This window comes from Symphalangus syndactylus, chromosome 17, assembly GCF_028878055.3.
Source record: "Symphalangus syndactylus isolate Jambi chromosome 17, NHGRI_mSymSyn1-v2.1_pri, whole genome shotgun sequence".
NCBI classification, from domain to species: Eukaryota; Metazoa; Chordata; class Mammalia; order Primates; family Hylobatidae; genus Symphalangus; species Symphalangus syndactylus.
Window position 1 is genome coordinate 56,294,641 of NC_072439.2, and position 17,609 is coordinate 56,312,249.

General features: G+C 39.2%; 1 protein-coding gene and 1 non-coding gene across 5 annotated transcripts in view; one reads left to right on the plus strand and one right to left on the minus strand.

The window, feature by feature from the left end:
* DHX36 (DEAH-box helicase 36) overlaps positions 1–9,603 on the minus strand; it is a 49,693-nt gene extending 40,090 nt beyond the window's left edge. For 2 of the 4 annotated variants that reach the window (XM_063620263.1, XM_063620261.1), the window contains exons 1-3: positions 9,265–9,603; positions 2,727–2,851; positions 1,734–1,968 (exon numbers count right to left, since the gene is read on the minus strand). In XM_063620263.1, coding sequence (XP_063476333.1) covers positions 1,734–1,968; positions 2,727–2,851; positions 9,265–9,507 — 603 coding nt within the window. In that variant the 5' untranslated portion in view covers positions 9,508–9,603. Of the gene's footprint in view, positions 1–1,733; positions 1,969–2,726; positions 6,559–6,893; positions 8,399–9,264 lie in introns of those variants that run through there. The other 2 variants (XM_063620262.1, XM_063620264.1) reach the window with 2 other exon arrangements.
* Positions 9,604–14,814: 5,211 nt separating this feature from the next.
* Positions 14,815–14,920, plus strand: LOC134733392 (small nucleolar RNA U13). Its single transcript, XR_010116837.1, has one exon. It is a non-coding gene; the product is annotated as a small nucleolar RNA U13 (small nucleolar RNA).
* Positions 14,921–17,609: the final 2,689 nt, after the last annotated feature.

Sequence of the window (17,609 nt, forward strand, 5' to 3'; positions counted from 1 at the left end):
CATAACCAAGATGTAATTCAACTGTAAGCTCTCTGAGGACAGGAAATACCTTTTTACTCTTCAAAAACAGTAACAAGCATAATTGGCTGGTGTGGCTCACTCCCATAATTACAGAATTTGGGGAGGTGGAGGTAGGAGGATTGCTTGAGCCCAGGAGTTCAAGACCAGCCTGGGCAACAAAGCAAAACCCTGTCTCTACAAAAAATACAAAAATTAACCAGGCATACTGGCACATGCCTGTAGTCCCAGCTACTCAGGAAGCTAAGGTGGGAGGATCACTTGAGCCCAGGAGGTCGAGGTTGCAGTGAGCCATGACGGCACCACTGTACTTTAGCCTGGGTGACAGAGTGAGATCCTGTCTTAAATATATATACACATACATGTACACATATATAGCACAGTAACTGGCATCTAGTAAGTAGAAAATTAATGTTTATTAAAGAACATAAAGAAAAAATATTGCACATGCTAAAAATGATTAAAAAGCTGAGTTCTTAAACACAGCTGAATTTTAGATCTGATTCTGTTATGAGCTGTGCAACCTTAGGTAGGTCACTTAACTTAAATCTTTTTCCTCATCTACAACAGACATGTAGTCTCTTATTCAAGGTTGTTGAGAAGCTTAAATAATGTAGTACACATGAAGCATTTATGACAACATATGGGAAATAGGAAGACCACCAACTTTTTAAATGTTTTACACATTTCTTTCTTTCTCTGAACTAGATCAATCACCCATCTTTAGTATATGAGTTCTGTCCACCACATACAGCAAAGAGAAAGACACTAATTCTCCTTGTTAAGGCTGTTAAAGCAGCTCTTCTCAACCAGAAGATTCTGAATTAATTCATCCTGAAATTTCCCCCATTTTCAAATCACATTTTTACCCAACAGGCATCAAAGAGCTACACAATTTGGCCCTGGACAACCTCAGCTTATCTATTCTAATACGGAAATCCAATTTTCATCAGTAACAGTCAATGGATCCTTTCTTTCCTATTAAGGAAATTCAGCTTTCATCAGTGTGCCAAGGCATCCTTTCTTTCCTATAGGAGGTGCTATGTCCTTCATCAAAGACAGCAGTATGTATTTACATATTAAAGATATGGCCCTCAGAGTTTCCTCAGTAATTTCTCTTAAAAATATACATATACATGTGACCACTTTATTACATCTCTGGAACACCCACAAATCACACAATTTTATGTTTTAACTGAAAGGGACCTTAAAATATCTTGCCTAGCATAGAAAGAAAATATCAGAATTCAGGAGATCTCAGGTGTTGTGATAGTCCTGTATTTAAAATGTTAGTGAACACAGCACATCACATAATTTTTGAAATATTTAATTTTATCATCTATAAAAAGGAGATGTATTAAGTAATCTGGAACAAGCTTTATAATTTTAACTGCCTTTACTGCACATGGCACCTCACTAAACTGGCCTAGAAAAGCTGAAGAGTAAGTTTTTCTTCCATTGGCACTAGCATTTCTCAAACATTTCTTCTCCTCACCACATAAGCTTCTGTGGATGAGATAGGATACTGTAGGTTATGTGTAACTTCCATTCCCACTGCTTTTCTCTACCATTCGAAAAGAAAGTAATTCCCACAGAGGATGTCTTGTTGAGGATCTCACTAATCTATGCCATGCAGCTACCTCTAACCATACATACATTTTTATCAAGTGTAAGAAAAAAAAATGACAAAATATTTTTTGACATCTTTCCACTACCTGCATTTCAATATACCGAAGGTCATTTTTTTTCTTTTGTAAATCTTCCAATAATTTTTGGTCTAAAGTTCCATCTGGTTCATTTTCTTGCAAGAGATACTCAGAATCTCGGTTGATATATGATCTGTTCCTGATTCTAAACATTTTTTTTTCTTGGTTTATCAACTTCTTTTCCTGGACATCAAGTTTCTTCTCTGAGCATGGTGTGTTCTTAGTAGAAACTTCAGTACCATATCTGTTTTGACAAAATAAGAAAGGAAGAAAGGTCAGAGGAAGAGCCACTCAAACCCTGGAACAAAACAAAACAAAACAATACGCTGTTGAAATATTTCAAAGTCATCCAAATCCAAAGCTTTTCTTTTCTCTTAGTACAGTAATTATGAAAATATACTTAGATTCTTATAATAAATTCAAATTTTTCTTCCCTTTATATTGCCAGATTAAGTTATTCCTTGTGGTAGTTAAAAATAAAAATCCACACAATAGTCATTCATTCACTGCGGTTATTTACAATGTTTCTCTTTTTCTGGTTTTCTCGAACTTGTTTTATGTCACAACATCTTTTTTTCCTGCCACCCTTTCTCAGCTACAAATAGGATGCTACAATACACAGTCCTTGAAATACTTGTACTAATTCTTCCTCTAAATGATACAGTTCTTGTAATCTTTCTAAAACAGTAGCAATTTCACTTCTTGCAGATCTCCCAGACAGAATAATTACATAAATACAAAGAGCACAGGTAGGGAGAACAATAAATAACAACTTAATACATCTCATATCCAGATACACTATTATTCACACCATTTAGCTTTCCTGTGGAAACATGCCATCTAAATTTTTAAAAGTCATTTTCTAAATCTGTTTAATTTACATAAGGAAAAAAAAAGTTATGTCAAGGTTAAAATTTACTTATCGAAGAAAATAAAGATGTTACTTTTATTATGAAAGTGTTACTCTTTGCCTATTCTTTAAAAAAATATTTCTTGTCGTACCCATGATCCTCAGGAGCAAACCAGGATATCTGTGCTTCCAACTCTTTATCATTCTTCGCTTGAACAGAATTCAGTAACTGTACAATTTGTTCTTCTCGTCGTTCATCCATGTGTACTACGGCTCTCTAGTTTGTGCAAAGAAAAAAGCATCTTTGTCAATGTAAGAAAGCATATGCAAAAATTATTTGATACTAAAGAAAATAAAGGCTAAGTAATACATGTTCAACAAATACATATAAAAGAAGTTATCCACACGTGTCCTCTAGCCCAATCCCCCTTCCTAGACCTAATTAATTAATGTTAAAATTTTGGTACATATCCTTCTAGACCTTTTCCAACAAGCATTTATAAAATTAGCCCTAATATGATTGGCAAAGAAAGCTCATTTATGTCTCTTCCTACAACTCTGGTTCTCTTACCCCCAGCCCTCACATACTAATTATTATGAATTTCTCCTCATCTTAAAATTTCGAAGTTATTAAAACTCAAATCGTTTACGAAAAAAGTTGAAAACTGGAAATAGTTTGGTTGTAATGAACATTTGAAAGTTCTTACACTAAACAGAAGAATACATTGGTAAGTAAGGCTGAGCTCAGAAGGAGTAAATAAAATTGATCAGTGCTCATAAGGTGATCCAATGTGGCAAATGACGCAGTTGCTTCAAAGAATGAGAATAAAACACAACAGACTGGACAAAGATAAAGGTCCTTGGTGAACTATGAAACTTTGCAGAAACTTTACGCATCTAAGAAATGTCCAAGGTGAAAAAAAAAAAAAAAGAGAGAATGAATGCCAAAACCCAATTCTCTGGAGACTTTTATATTTAGATATAGTAAGCTGAAAAGTTGAAAAACAGATTCTTCAAAATTTATGGGACCACAAACCTTAGGTTCTAACGTGCATATAAATCCACAGGCAAAAGGAAACACACAAGGAATGGTGAAAATTAGAGTGTGTTAGGTTAAAGAACAAAAGGAGGAGGAAGGTAAAAGTATAAATGAAAAGAAAACAGTCAAAAATCGAAAGAAAGAAACCATAGGACTTAATGACTATTTGGTGGAAGTTGGGGAGAGACAAAAAGGAAGAAAGAATCAAAGACAACTGTTTTCAAATTCAAGGGTGGATCCTGAGAGCAGCAGTAAGATGAATCATTAGGAGGAGGTTGCTCTGTGTTACTGTACATTTTCGTGTACATGTAGTGGTGATAGAGGTAAAAATAGGATGCTAAGTTTGGATTTTAGGCAATTAAGAACAATGATGAAATTTCCCGACTTGTAATAATGATTAGGTAGATGAATATATGGAAATTGATCTCTGAGAGGTTTTGCTTTTAGAGTTATGATAGAAATTTTGGAGTGTTCTGCAAAGTTGAAATCACAGAGACACAGGAATTCTCTTAATTTACAAATAATACCACCTCCAAAGATGAGGACAGACGGTTGACCAAGTCTGGCATTCACGGGGCCAAGGCAAGAAAATAAGTCAGAGGAATAATCAAGAGAACAAACAAAAGACTAGGAGCACACAGTGACAAACCACCCCTATGAAATGAGGAAAGGTGTTAAAAAAGGACTCAGAAGTATAAAATTGAGGTTAACTAAGGCAGAGAACTGAAAAAATTACTACTGTATCCAACAACTAGGCAGTTGGGAATGATCTTCAAGGTATTTTTGGTTTTTGAGGTTTGGTTTTGATTTTTGGGGAGAAAAGAGAGAAGCAGGAGCTAGGGTAAGGAGACTGATGAAAGCAGACAGCAATGTGTAAAATACTGTAAAATCTAGAGCAATAGATTTCAACTGTTTTGTTTTTCATAGCAACCCACAGTAAAACTAATGACCCAGTACACACATATACGAGTAAGTAATTTCACAAAATACTTTCCTTACTCTGTACAGTGCAACTCTTATCTTCTCTTCACTGTATTCTATCCCAATTAAACAAACACCAAAATAGCTGGTCATAACAAAGTTTAACATAAAGTTTGAAAACCCAGGGTGGGTGGAGGAGTATGTGTCCCAGGAGAACAAGACATACGCATGTTTAAGACAAGAGATAGGGTTTTATAAGACATTCTAATTCTAATCAGTATTACATGCTTTTTGAAAGCTCACATAAGTTTACATGGGTAGGAAGATAACCTAATGTAATAAAAATAAGAAATTATTAGTGATAAAACAACAAACATGAAGAAGCAAAGCAAATGAACTATACGTTACCTCCTTTTTTGAAGTGAAAATGAGTGGCTAATTTCAGTTGTCAGGACATAAAATGTCTCTACTAAAAGTCCTCTTAAGGTTTCTTGATGTATCTGTTTAGTTAGAATATAACCTGTATCTGCCATTCCTACAGTTCTCACTTTTCCATGTTAACTCATTACTCTGTATTTTGTTTAGTAAACAATTTCCTAGATTGACATTTCACAATACATTGCCCACCTCCTGCCCATAACAGCACAAAAGATTATTCTAATTTTATGAGATTTCACATCCCCGGGGAAAGGTGAATTACTGGATAACGTAACAGTCTACAGAAAATAAACAGATCGACACAATCTTTCAGTCCAAACTATCACAACAAAATTCGTTTTCATTAAAAAGTCAACATCAGTTGGTAGACTTTAAGATACCTTACACAATGCATATGTACCAAGTAAGCATCTGCTAATCAATAAGCAATTAGTTGAATTGTAGTACACCCAGTGGTCAACAGTGGGTAGATCTTTCTGCAAGTATACAAACAGGAAAGATGACCAAAGTATGAAATAAGTCAGTTGTGTAGTAGGATCTTGTTTTTATTACTATTAATTTGAAAAGAGGTTATTCACTCTCCGTAACCTATACTTTTTGCCAGTGTCTCTGTCAGATATAATTCTGGCACATGCTATATGCCCCAGAGAAGTCTGTCAATGGAAGGAATGAACAGCTGAATCTATCTTTTACAATGAACATGTATGATTAGCCCTTGAAAACGTAATTTACACTCTAAATAAAGACATTCGTATTTTTTAATGATGTTCTCCCCACAATGAGTTTCTGGATGCTGCAGGTAGCAGAGAACATACCTTAATTTCAAACTTGGATCTTGCCTTTTTGTAGGATGCCTCTCTCCCCCTCAACAACCTTCTTCTAGTTCTATCACGCTTCACTTTATTTCACTCCTTGCCTGGAGAATCTCAAAACACACTTTTTTCATGACTGTTCTCTTTTATCACAGAATTTTGATTATTTCCCACTTTCTTGGACATTCTCAAATACCCTGCTTCTAGTTTTCAGTTCCTGGCAAAAAACCCTAAATGATGTCCATCAAATTTATCTTACCAGCTTTCTAATTATCTGCAACTACTTCAAACTGTCTCCCCATTATCTGTAACAGGCCAATACCACCTTTCTGTTTGCCCTCAGCATTCACACACAGTTTTTCACGAAACAAAAGCCCTAAGAAGAAAAGGTCCTTAGTTGGTTATCACCAAACCTAAACCCACCTGTATCAGAATTTATCCTTTTCTCTTCTTTCCTGTTATAAAAGAAGTGCATTTTAAAGGCAAACCCCTCAACCTGAGCTCTGCAGTCCAATTCCTTTCATATCCTCAGGGCCACCTCCTTCACTGAAATTTACCTTGCTTTCTAAATTTCTAACCTCTCCAGTAGACATTAGGCAGTCAACCGATATTCTGGTTTGCTTCTTTTAGTAATGTGGTAGAAAATCAAACCTTGCTTGTTTTAAACCATTAAGATTTGGCAGTTGGTTTTTACTGCAGCATAATTTGGCCCACTTTGATTTCCTCTTTACTGGGTGCTTCCCTCAGGGCATGAACATGGTCAAATCTCTTCACCTTAGAAACAACAAAAACAAAAAACCCTCTCATGAATTTCCCTACCCCATCAGCTACTGCCCTATTTTTCTTCCTCCTCTTCACAGCAAAACTGCTGGAAAATGTTCCACTTCTTAATCTGTTTCACTTGCCACCCTACTGCAATCTGGCTTTTACTTCCACAATGCCACAGAAAGGGCTCCCACTAAGATCATCAACGACCTTGTTGATAAATCCAATAGACATTCTCTGCTCTTACATCATTTGTGCATGCTTGCCACTATCAATTACTTCCTCTTGTTGATACGCTCTTCTGTCCTTTAAGCACTACTCTTAGATTTCAAAACAACACGCACCTTATTTTTCTCTTCTCTGGCTGATTCTTCCTAGATTCTTTTGTAACCTTCTTTTCCTCAGCCTGTCCCTTAAATTTTCATTTTCCGTATTTGAGAGCCTGAGTGATCTACAGACCAGGAACACTGGCATCACCTGGGAGCCTGTAACGAAAGTCGAATCTCTGATCCCACCAGTGTTCTACGTTTTAACAAGATGTCAGGTGATTCCTATGCACATTCAAGTCTGAGAAGCAATGGTCTATAGAATTCAGGCTGGGCCCACGCCGTTTCTGACTGTTCACTCCCACACTCCAACTACTACCCATGAGCCCATTAACTGTCAAATACTTATCTCCATCTAGATTTTTCTAGGCATCAGATCTACATAGCCCTCTCCCTCCTGCAAATCCTCATTTGTATGCCCTGTAACAATATCAAACTCATAGTGTCCATAGCTGAGCCTATCACCTTCTTCCAACAAGCCTGATCCTTACAGATAGGCATAAAAGAGTCATCATTAACACTATACTCGTCCCTTCAGATAAAATACATCACAAAATCATTTTGAGTCTACCTCCTAAATCACTTTAATCTGTCCACTTCCCTCCATCTCCACTGCCAACGTGCTAATTCAAGCTGTCATTTCTCACCTTAGTTACTGCAAGGGCTACTTAACTGGTCCCCCTGAACCAGGATTGCCTCTCTTCAATCCATTCCTTATACTGCTACCAGAGTGAATTTAAACATTTAAAATCCAGTCATTTCACTCTGTTTAAAATGTTTTAATGACTTGCTACAGTCCTTAGAAAGATCCAATGTATCTCAAGGCCCTGCATATTTTTCCAGCCCAGAGATTTTCAAATTGCTGTTTCTGAAATTATATTAAAGGATCATGACCAGCATTAATAAAGAGAACAGAGAAGTTCAAAAACAAAAAAATCTCAAAGCAACGTGCAGGTAATTAAATATTATTTTACAAAACTTTTCATCTAGTTATACATATGTGTGTACTGGGTTGTAAATTCAAATATATTCCTCTTTGGGCAAAGCGGCCAACAAGTTTGAAATTGACTGCACTAACCTCATCTCAATACACTCCACATCCATGTTCTTATCTTTTACAGTTTCTCGAACTGAACATGTGCTTCCTTGATCTCTATGTTACCGCACATGCTACTGCTTTTGCCTGGAATCTTTTCCAAACCCCAAACTTCAAATACACACACGTACATTCACTTTGCTATCTTTCAAGTTTCAGCTTAAGGGTTACTGTCCCTGAAAAATCTTCTAAAATACCTTGCCCTGAGTTAGGTGATAGCCCAAATTCTCTAATACCTTAATATTGTATTCTATTTATCGCTTCAAGTAGAAACCCCGTCTCTACTAAAAATACAAAAATTAGCCGGAGGTGGTGGCAGACGCCTGTAATCCCAGCTACTCGGGAGGCTGAGGCAGGAGAATCGCTTGAACTTGGGAGGCGGAGGTTGCAGTGAGCTGAGATCGCGCCACTGCACTCCAGCCAGGGCGACAGAGTGAGATCCCGTCTTTAAAAAAAAAAAAAAAAAAGTTGCCTAAATGATGATCTAATTACACTCTATAATACATTTTATAAGGTGCTTTTAAAAAGGAGTCACCAAAGGCCTATACTAAGAAAGTTCCTGCTTAATGATAAAAATTACTTTTTATCAGAATTTTATTTATTAGTCAGTCGGAAACCTTTGTTTCCTTTACTACAGATCTTTAAGATACAAATCAAACTGACAATCACCTGAAGAGAGGAGAGTAAGCCAAATCATCTCTGGATATTCCTTTCATTTTCCTTTTCAAAGAGAATCTGCTAATCAATAGAAATTTCTCCACCCCAACATAAAAAACAAAGAAACAAAAACCAAGGTTTGCGGATAATTTTAACACTAATAATAAAAGCTGGACTATTTTTCTTAACGATCCACATCCAAAATAGTGTCTGACTGCTTTTGTTCCGCGCAAACCTATCTCAAATGTAGAAAGGTCGCTATGTGCTTCTTCACCAAAGACCTTAAAGTGACAATTATTATTCTAAGGGAAAGGACGGCCAGAGATACGACAACGACACTCCTAATAAAGTTAATTTCGGCTGGAACGTGAACTTAACATTTGCTTTGTCACAGTTCTCAAGTCCTGTAAGCAAAGTATATATTCAGCCTGCATAAACCCTGCCTGTTTTTGATCAGAGGCTAATGTTACGCAGTACACTCGCTACGGGGAGCGCCAGCATAATACATTTGCGCCTCATTTACATTTCACAAAGCACGTGCATCACTTAAGAAACAAAACCAGGAAAAAGGGGGCAGCGGGAGAGAGAAGAAAACCTGTGCTGCCTCATCCCCTCCACTATCGAATCCGAGATTACCTCTTGCCTCTCCGCTTCCTTGTTCTTCTGTCCCTGTTTTTTCGCGTACCACATGCCGATTTCGCGGCCTTTCAGATGCCCGGGATGCCGGCCCCTGCCGCCTCGACCACTCCCTCCGCCGCCGCCGCCTCCTCCGGAGCCTCGGTTCCCTCCAGGACCCCCTGCTGGTCCCCCTCCATAGCCCCCACCGGAGCTGCGGGGACCCCCATCACGGCCCCAGTTCTGATGGTAGTCATAGCTCATTGTCCTGACGGACTACAACCCGTCAGAACCAGCAACCGCTGGAAATGGCGTCCGGGCCCGGAAGCCACTGTGCTCCCACTTCCGTTTTGCTTCCGTAGCGCCGCGCAAGAGGGCGGGCCATTTAGCGTCACAAGCAGTGGTTTCTGGTGACGTCACGGGGGAACGACCCTGGTGGTCTGGAGGGTGGCAGGGGTCAGGTTCTGTCTGAGCCCCCGAGTTGTTTATCTTTGTACCTCTGGAGCAACAGCTAGCCAAAGGCTCGTAGATTTTCTTTCCCTAGGCCCAGCAAGTGAACCAATAGCTTTTGGTTTTTACTTTCTTATTCCTGGTAAAATCCGCAGTTTTCTTGCACTTAGGTCCTAGGGTAGTAAACGTTAACTGAAACAAAAGAACCCGTGGATCAATTCACTGTCTTCTAAAGAAAAGTCTCTAAAAAATGAGTTCTTCTAGTCTTGAAAACAGCCTGACAACTTTTCAAATATATAATTTAAAATACACTTACCTCCTTGAAAGTATTGTCACTATTTACTACGTTTATCCAATAGTGTAAGATGAGCGTGTCTACCCAAATTCAGTGCAGAGCTCTTAGGCAATGTAAATAAACTACTTTGAAGATTCATGTGTTCATATGAAGCCATATACTGTTTATTAACCAGAACACTGAGTGTTTTGTGCAAGCTGTTCTTGAATAATCAAGTAATTGGGCCACGCAGGCTTGAATGTTCACCGGGAGATATCCAGCTCATGTTACAGTTAACTGATGCAAAGGTGCTGGGAATACTCACTGAACAAAGCAAGTATGGCATGAGCTTTTATTTGCCTACAGTCTTAAGGGAAAGACAAAGGCTATCTTTGTGCAGTGAATTAAGAAAGGGAAATGCTGTATGCCAGGAAGGGGTCTACAATACACCACTGTGGCCTAAAAATTATTTTGAGCAAAGACATTTGAGTTTCTGAAATCTATCTGTCTAAATGCAGAACAACACGGAAGAATTCAAATCAAGCTCCTCCCTGGGAGGGCAACCCAGGAAGACTGACTCTTATCACTGGAGGTTGGAAGCCAGCAACACCCTTGAATAGACATTGTCACAAAGCTATCATATCTGGCATCTGTTTTAAGGTGTCATTTATTTTTACTAAAAGTCATTTGTTTTTTCCATAAGTGCTGTTTTCCCCTTCCCTTCCCCTTTTAAGATGGTAGATAAGCTGGAACTCTGCCTCCCTGAATCACCTTTTTCTGTGAACTCTATTATGTATGTGGTTAAGTCTGTCTTTTCTCTTGCTGATCTGTTTTGTCACTTTAACTCTGGGGCCTGCAAACACTGAATCTAAGAGAGTAGACAAAAATTATTTCCTCCCTAAGTGCCATGAGATACTACAGCAAAAGAATTTAATTTTGGAGTTAGGTGAGTTATGCAACAACTTTTGAGATAAGTAGACTTTTGTCAGACTAATGGGCAGAAGAAAAGTATGACAGGTGAAAGGAACAATGTGTAAAGACAGATAATGATGTGAGACACCGGAGAACTTAGACAACTACCCTGAATCTTAAAGACTGATGGGGAAGGCCAAAGAGGTAGATAGGGGTCTGATTATGGACAACCTTATGTGCCACTTAAAGAACAGTGGTATGTTTTAAGCAGAGCAGTGATTATTTTGACTGCTTCAATTAGAAATAAATGGCGGAGACAAGAGTGGATACAGGGAAACTAATGTGCTGTGATGTAGGGGAGGCAAAATGGGATGACAGGGAATTACATATGGAAAGAATTGGAATCAGGAGACATTAGAAGGTAAAATTACTTAAATTTGATGATTCATTGAATGTGGAGAATTAGAAGGGTTAAATGACTCCAAGTTTAAGATTTGAATTATTAACCCATGGGGAGGCACATTATATCCTGAGATGAGAAACATAAGACAAGGAACATTTTGGGGGTGAGGGGCAGGGCAAATTAATGTGTTTTATTTGTACATGTAGACTTTGAGGAACTTCTGAAACATACAAACGGAGTATCTGGAAAGCAGCCTATAAGAGTTAAAAGCACAGAGACCAAGTGTGGTGGCTCACACCTGTAATCCCAGTACTTTAGGAGGCCAAGGTGGGCAGATCACTTGAGGCCAGGAGTTTGAGACCAGCCTGGCCAACATGGCGAAAACCTGTCTCTACTAAAAATACAAAAATTAGCCGTGCATGGTGGTGCATGCCTGTAATCCCAGCCACTCGGGAGGCTGAGGCAGGAGAATCGCTTGGACCCAGGAGGTAGAGGTTGCGGTGAGCCGAGATCGTCCCATTGCACTGGGCAACAGAGCTAGACTCTGTCTCAAAAAAAAAAACAAAGAAAAGAAAAATTGAAAAGTTAAAAGCACAAAGAGAGTAGACTGAAATTGTATGTTTTGGGAGTCCTTGGCACATGTGATTAAGGCCATAGGAATGAATAGTTTCTATAAAAGCATCCCAATTGTGCACTCCTTATATGAAAAGTATGTCAATTGTCTAAAAGATGAGATTGAGTAGGCATATTGAAGATGATAGGGGCAAAGTGGGAAGAAAATGGTGAGAGCGTTATGGGCTAAATCTTTGTGTTCATGCAAAATTCATGATGAAGTGCTAACTCCCAATGTGGCTGTAGAAGAGGCCTCTAAAAAATGTAATTAAAGCAAAATGAGGTCATAAAGGTGAGATCCTGATACTAGGCTTAGTGCCCTTTAAAAAGAGACATCAGAGAGCTTGTTCCTCCCTCTCAGAGGAAAGGCCATTGTGAGGACAAAACAGCCATCCATGCTCCAGGAATAGCTCTGTAAACCAAAAATAAAATTCTTTTTTTTTTTTTTTTTTTTGAGATGGAGTGTCACTCTGTTGCCCAAGATGGAGTGCAATGGCACAATCATGGCTCACTGCTGCCCCGACATCCCTGGTTCAAGCGATCCTCCCACCTTAGCCCCCTAAAGTAGCGGGGACCATAGACGCGTACTGCCACACCTAGCTAATTAAAAAAAAAAAATTGGTAGAGATGGGGTCTTCCTATACTGCCTGGTCTGGCCTTGAACTCCTGGGCTTAAGCAATCCTCCTGCTTCGGCCTCCCAAAGTGCTGGGATTACAGGTGTGAGCCACCACACATTGCCCCAAAATAAAATTGGAGGCCCTCCCAACCAACTGAATGGACCCGTCCTCTCAGCCAAGAGCATCCTAAAGTAAACCTGAAATACATGGTCAGGCCATGATGGGAATGCGAGGTTGGACATGCCTCATTATACCTTCCTTCCTTTGGAATCAGGTACAGCTGACCGGTATTAATATTGAAGCAGAGACCTTAAGACTGACAGAACAGACTTTTTGTAGCAATATGATATCAACATAGTAGTAGGCTCTGAAAGAAAGCATTTTACCCCAAAATATATTTCTTTGACATATTTTGAAATGGCCCTTCAAGGCTCTCTCTCGTGGGGAAAATCTACATTCTGTAGAGAATCTCCTTCCTTTTCCATATCTTCTCGATGATCCCGGAGAGGATTAACTAAGAGTCTCGAACCTTTTTAAGTTGTATAAGGAATATTTACAATCTATTCTTTCTGAAGCCTGCTACCTTGGAGGTCTTATCAGCATAATAAGAACCTTGGTCTCCACAACTCCTTATCTTAACCCAGACAGTCCCTTCTATTGATTCCAGGTCTTTACACAAACTCTTTCTATCAATCAGAAAATCTTTGAATTCACCTATGACCTGGAAAACTCCCTCCTCCTTTGAGTTGTCCCACCTTTCCAGATGGAATCAATGTACATCTTACATGTATTGATTGATGTTTTATGTCTCCCTAAAATATATAGAACAAAGCTGTAGCCTGACCACCTTGGACACATGTTCTCAGTATCTCCGGGGACTGTGTCAAGGGCCATGGTCATTAGCATCTGGCACAGAATAAATCTCTTCAAATGTTTTAGAGTTTGACTTTTCGTTGACAGCTCTCATTAGGAACTGGATTAGCTGGCACCTTGATCTTGGACTTCCTAGTTTCCAGGCTTTAAGAAACACATTTCTGTTGTTTTAGCTGCCCAGGCTGTGGCATTTTGTTATGACAACACAAACAGACTAATACGGAGAGTCAGTGGGGAAGAGAATTAGTGTTTATTTGTCACTTAGCATTTGCTAGGTATTAGACTAGGTGACAGGCATTTGTGGCAGAATAATGGCCCCAAAGATGTCCTTGTCTTTTTTTTTCTTTTTTTTTTTTTGAGGTGGGCTCTCACTCTGTTGACCAGGATGGAGTGCAGTTGCATGACCATGGCTCATTACAGCCTCAACCTCCCAGACTCAAGCAATCCTCTCACCTCAGCCTTCCAAGTAGCTAGGACTGCAGGTGTACACCACCAGGCCTGGCTATTCTTTTTTTTATTATTATTATCTGTAGAGATGAGGTATTGCTATGTTGCCCAGGCTGGTCTTGAACTCCTGGGATCAAGTGATCCTCCCACCTCAACCTCCCAAAGTTCTGAGATTACAGGTGTGAGCCACTGTGCCCGGCTGAGATGTTCATGGAAACTCCCTGGAAACTGTGAATATATTACACGGCCAGGGCAAAATAAAGTTGCTGATCAGCTGATGTGATAATTAATTTTATGTGTCAACTTAATTGGGCTAAGGGATGCTCAGAGAGCTGGTAAAACATTATTTCTAGGTATGTCTGTGAGGGTGTTTCTGGAAGGGATTAGCATTTGAATTCATAGACTGAGTAATTTCATCAACGTAAGTGTGCTTCATCCAATCCATTAAGGGCCCAAGTAGAACGAAAAGGTGGAAGGCTAATTTACTCTCTCCTCTTGAGCTATGACATCCATCTCCTGTGCTTGGACATCAGCACTCTTGGTTCTCAAGCCTTTAGGCTTGGATTAGAACTATACCACCAGCTTTCCTAGGTCTCCAGCTTATAGAAAATATATTGTGGGACTTCTCAGTCTGCATAATCATGTGATCCAATCTCTCATGATATAGCTCAGTTTCTGTGTATCTATATCTATCCTATTAGTTTTGTTTCTCTGGGAAACCTGATGAATGCAGCTGACTTTAAAATAGGAAGATATCCTGAATTATCTGGGCAAGCCCTTTGTAATCATAAGGGTCCTTAAAAGTGAAAGAGGGTGGCAGAACAGAAGGTCATAGTGATGTGACATAAGGATTTGACTAGCTGTTGCTGGCCTTGAAGATGGAGGAAGGAGTTACAAGCAGAAGAATTCGGGCAGCCTCTAGAAACTGGAAAAGAAAATAGATTCTCCCCCAGGGCTTCTGGAAAGAAATACAACCATACTGATCCTTTTGCAGTTCATGAGCATGATGACTGGGTATTCGTGTGCATGTGTGAGATGTGCAACAATGTCGAACCTTGTTATGACATTGGCACATTGCTCATCTAACATGAAGAAAAATAAATAAATAAAAAGAAATACAACCATATTGACCCCTTGATTTTAGCCCAATGAAGACTCTTGTCAAAACATTATGCTACAGAACTGTAAGATGGTACATTTGTGTTAGTTAAGACTGTGTAGTACTTTCTTATGGCTGCACTAGAAAAGTAATACAATTCCTTATCTCATTTCACACAATCCTCATGACAGCCCCAGAGAAAGTTAGTGTTATCTCTATTTTCTGAGAAATTGTTTTATTGCCCTTCACCTCATGTTTGCTGATCCTAAGTGGATTCTTAGTTATAAATGTACAATTACTATGTTTTCCATACTTCTTCAGCATGAAGTAGTATTTAAGGTATTGCTTGAGCCTATTCCTTTAGGCAAACACTTTAGTACAAATGTCACTGTAGTAAAAATCTCCACAAAAGGAAGATTTTTCAATGAAAGACCCAAGAGATATTGATGGGAAGGAAAATGTCAGTTGTTACCTGCTTTTTCTTTTTTCCCTGCCTTGATCAGAACTGCGAAAATTTTTACATTACCTAATGTCAGAAAACAAACAGAATAGTTCATATAATTGCCATTGTTTCTCTTACTGATCCTCTGTTGTGTGCTGTTCTTTGGGCAGGCAACAAAGATGTTTCTCTCAAATGTCCTCTTCATTAATGATGGCCTGGGCCACAGAATGCATAGCCATTGCTTTCAAACCCACAGCATTTGGTGTCCAGCTTCTGCTCTCCCCATCACATCTGCCATCCCATCTGGAATGCAGCAAAGGTGAGCCACACAGAGCCACACCACCACTGGAAACTGTCACAGTTTTCTCAGTATCAGGGAATCTTTTATCCTTCATCTTTTTTTTTTATCTGAACCCTGGGAAACAACTCTTATATAACTCATTCATAGGTGTAATATTCACAAAGCCATGGGGGTGAAGGAGATTTTCTTTAGTGTTCTTGGAAAATGAAACCTTTAACTTCTACTTCCACTTGGAGGTGGGGATAGGGACATGAAGATAAAAGTGACCTTACCCTTCTATAGAATGTAAAGTCTGGCTATGGGCTGGAACACCTACACATAGCCTCTCCATTTGGTTTCTCTGTGTGGCCTAGTTTGAGCCTTCTCACAGCATTGCACCTGGATTCAAGAGCAAGTGTCACCAAGCAAGGTGGAAGTATATGACATTTGACATCTTTATGAACTAGTCTCAAATGTCACGTAGTGTCACTTCCACTGTGTTTTACTAGTTGAGACAGTTACAGATGTCCACCTAGGTTTAAGGGTGGCTAGGGCCTTAGCACACCATGGTAGTAGAGACAAAGTCACATTAGAAGAGCAGGATGCAGGAATTAGAGACCAGCCTGGGCAACATAGGGAGTCCCTGCTCTACAAAAAATCAAAAATTAGCCAGGCGTCATGGTGCAAAGCTTGTGGTCCCAGCTACTTGGGAGGCTGAGGTGGGAGAATAGCTCGAGCCCAGGAGATCGAGTCTGCAGTGAGTGCATTCATGCCACTGCACTCCAGCCTGGAGAACAGAGCAAGACTCTTGTCTCAGAAAAAAAAAGAAAAGGAAGAAGAGGAAGAGCATGTGGGATGGAAGGAAAACAATTCTAAAATAGCACTATCCTAGGTGAATCAGATATTTGTATGAACAAATGCCATGCCTGCCTACTAATTCCATCTGTTTCCCACAAAAAGGAAAACAAAAATTGTGACTTTGTGAGGTCACAGGATTTCAAGATCCACATTAAATACCTTCTTGAGAGATTTTCATACATATTTTCCTTTTAAAACTACACAATCTCATTAAATTGGTGGATTTTCCTCACCCAATTTAAGCATACAATCTTAGATCTTAGGAAAAAATATTGTGAAAGAGTGCTAAGAAATTTTATTTAATGAATAGAACTTTTTTTAATTTAGAAAGGATAATGAAAATGTAAGGCCTTAAGGTTTCGGTTAGCAAATAGATAACATAACTTTGCCACTCTAACTAGGTAACCATGGCTTTGTCTAAACTCTAATATTTTTTGACCCTGACATTAGAAAGTTTTTGGGGCTGGGCACGGTGGCTCACACCTGTAATACCAGCTCTTTGGGAGGCCGAGGCAGGCGGATCACTTGAGGTAAGGAGTTCAAGACCAGCCTGGACAACGTAGTAAAACCCCATCTCTACCAAAAATTAGCTGGATGTGGTGGCAGGTGCCTGTAATCCCAGCTACTCAGGAGGCTGAGGCAGGAGAATTGCTTGAACCTGGGAGGCAGAGGTTGCAGTGAGCCGAAATCGCACCTCTGCACTCTAGCCAGGGCGACAGAACGAGACTCCGTCTCAAAAAAGAAAAAAGAAAAAAAGAAACAGAAAAAAGAAAGTTTTTGGAAGTTTGTATTTCTACTAAATGTTGGAGAATACAATTTACCTCTGAGGCATATTTTTTCCCTTATTCTTGAAAAATTACCCAGTGAGACTATGCATATGTGAAGGTAGAGCAAAGGTCCTCCTCTGTAACAAAGTGTTTCAAAAACAACATGCCTCTGGATATCTAAACTGCTCTATATGACATTGCAAACGATTGTGTTCAAAGTTTTTTTGTATTCGGATCTTTGACTGCTCATTTCCGGAAAGTGACTGCATATTCTTGAGAGGAATGTATGTTTCTATGAGTGTGTATGAATGTTTGTGTATGTGTATTCTCT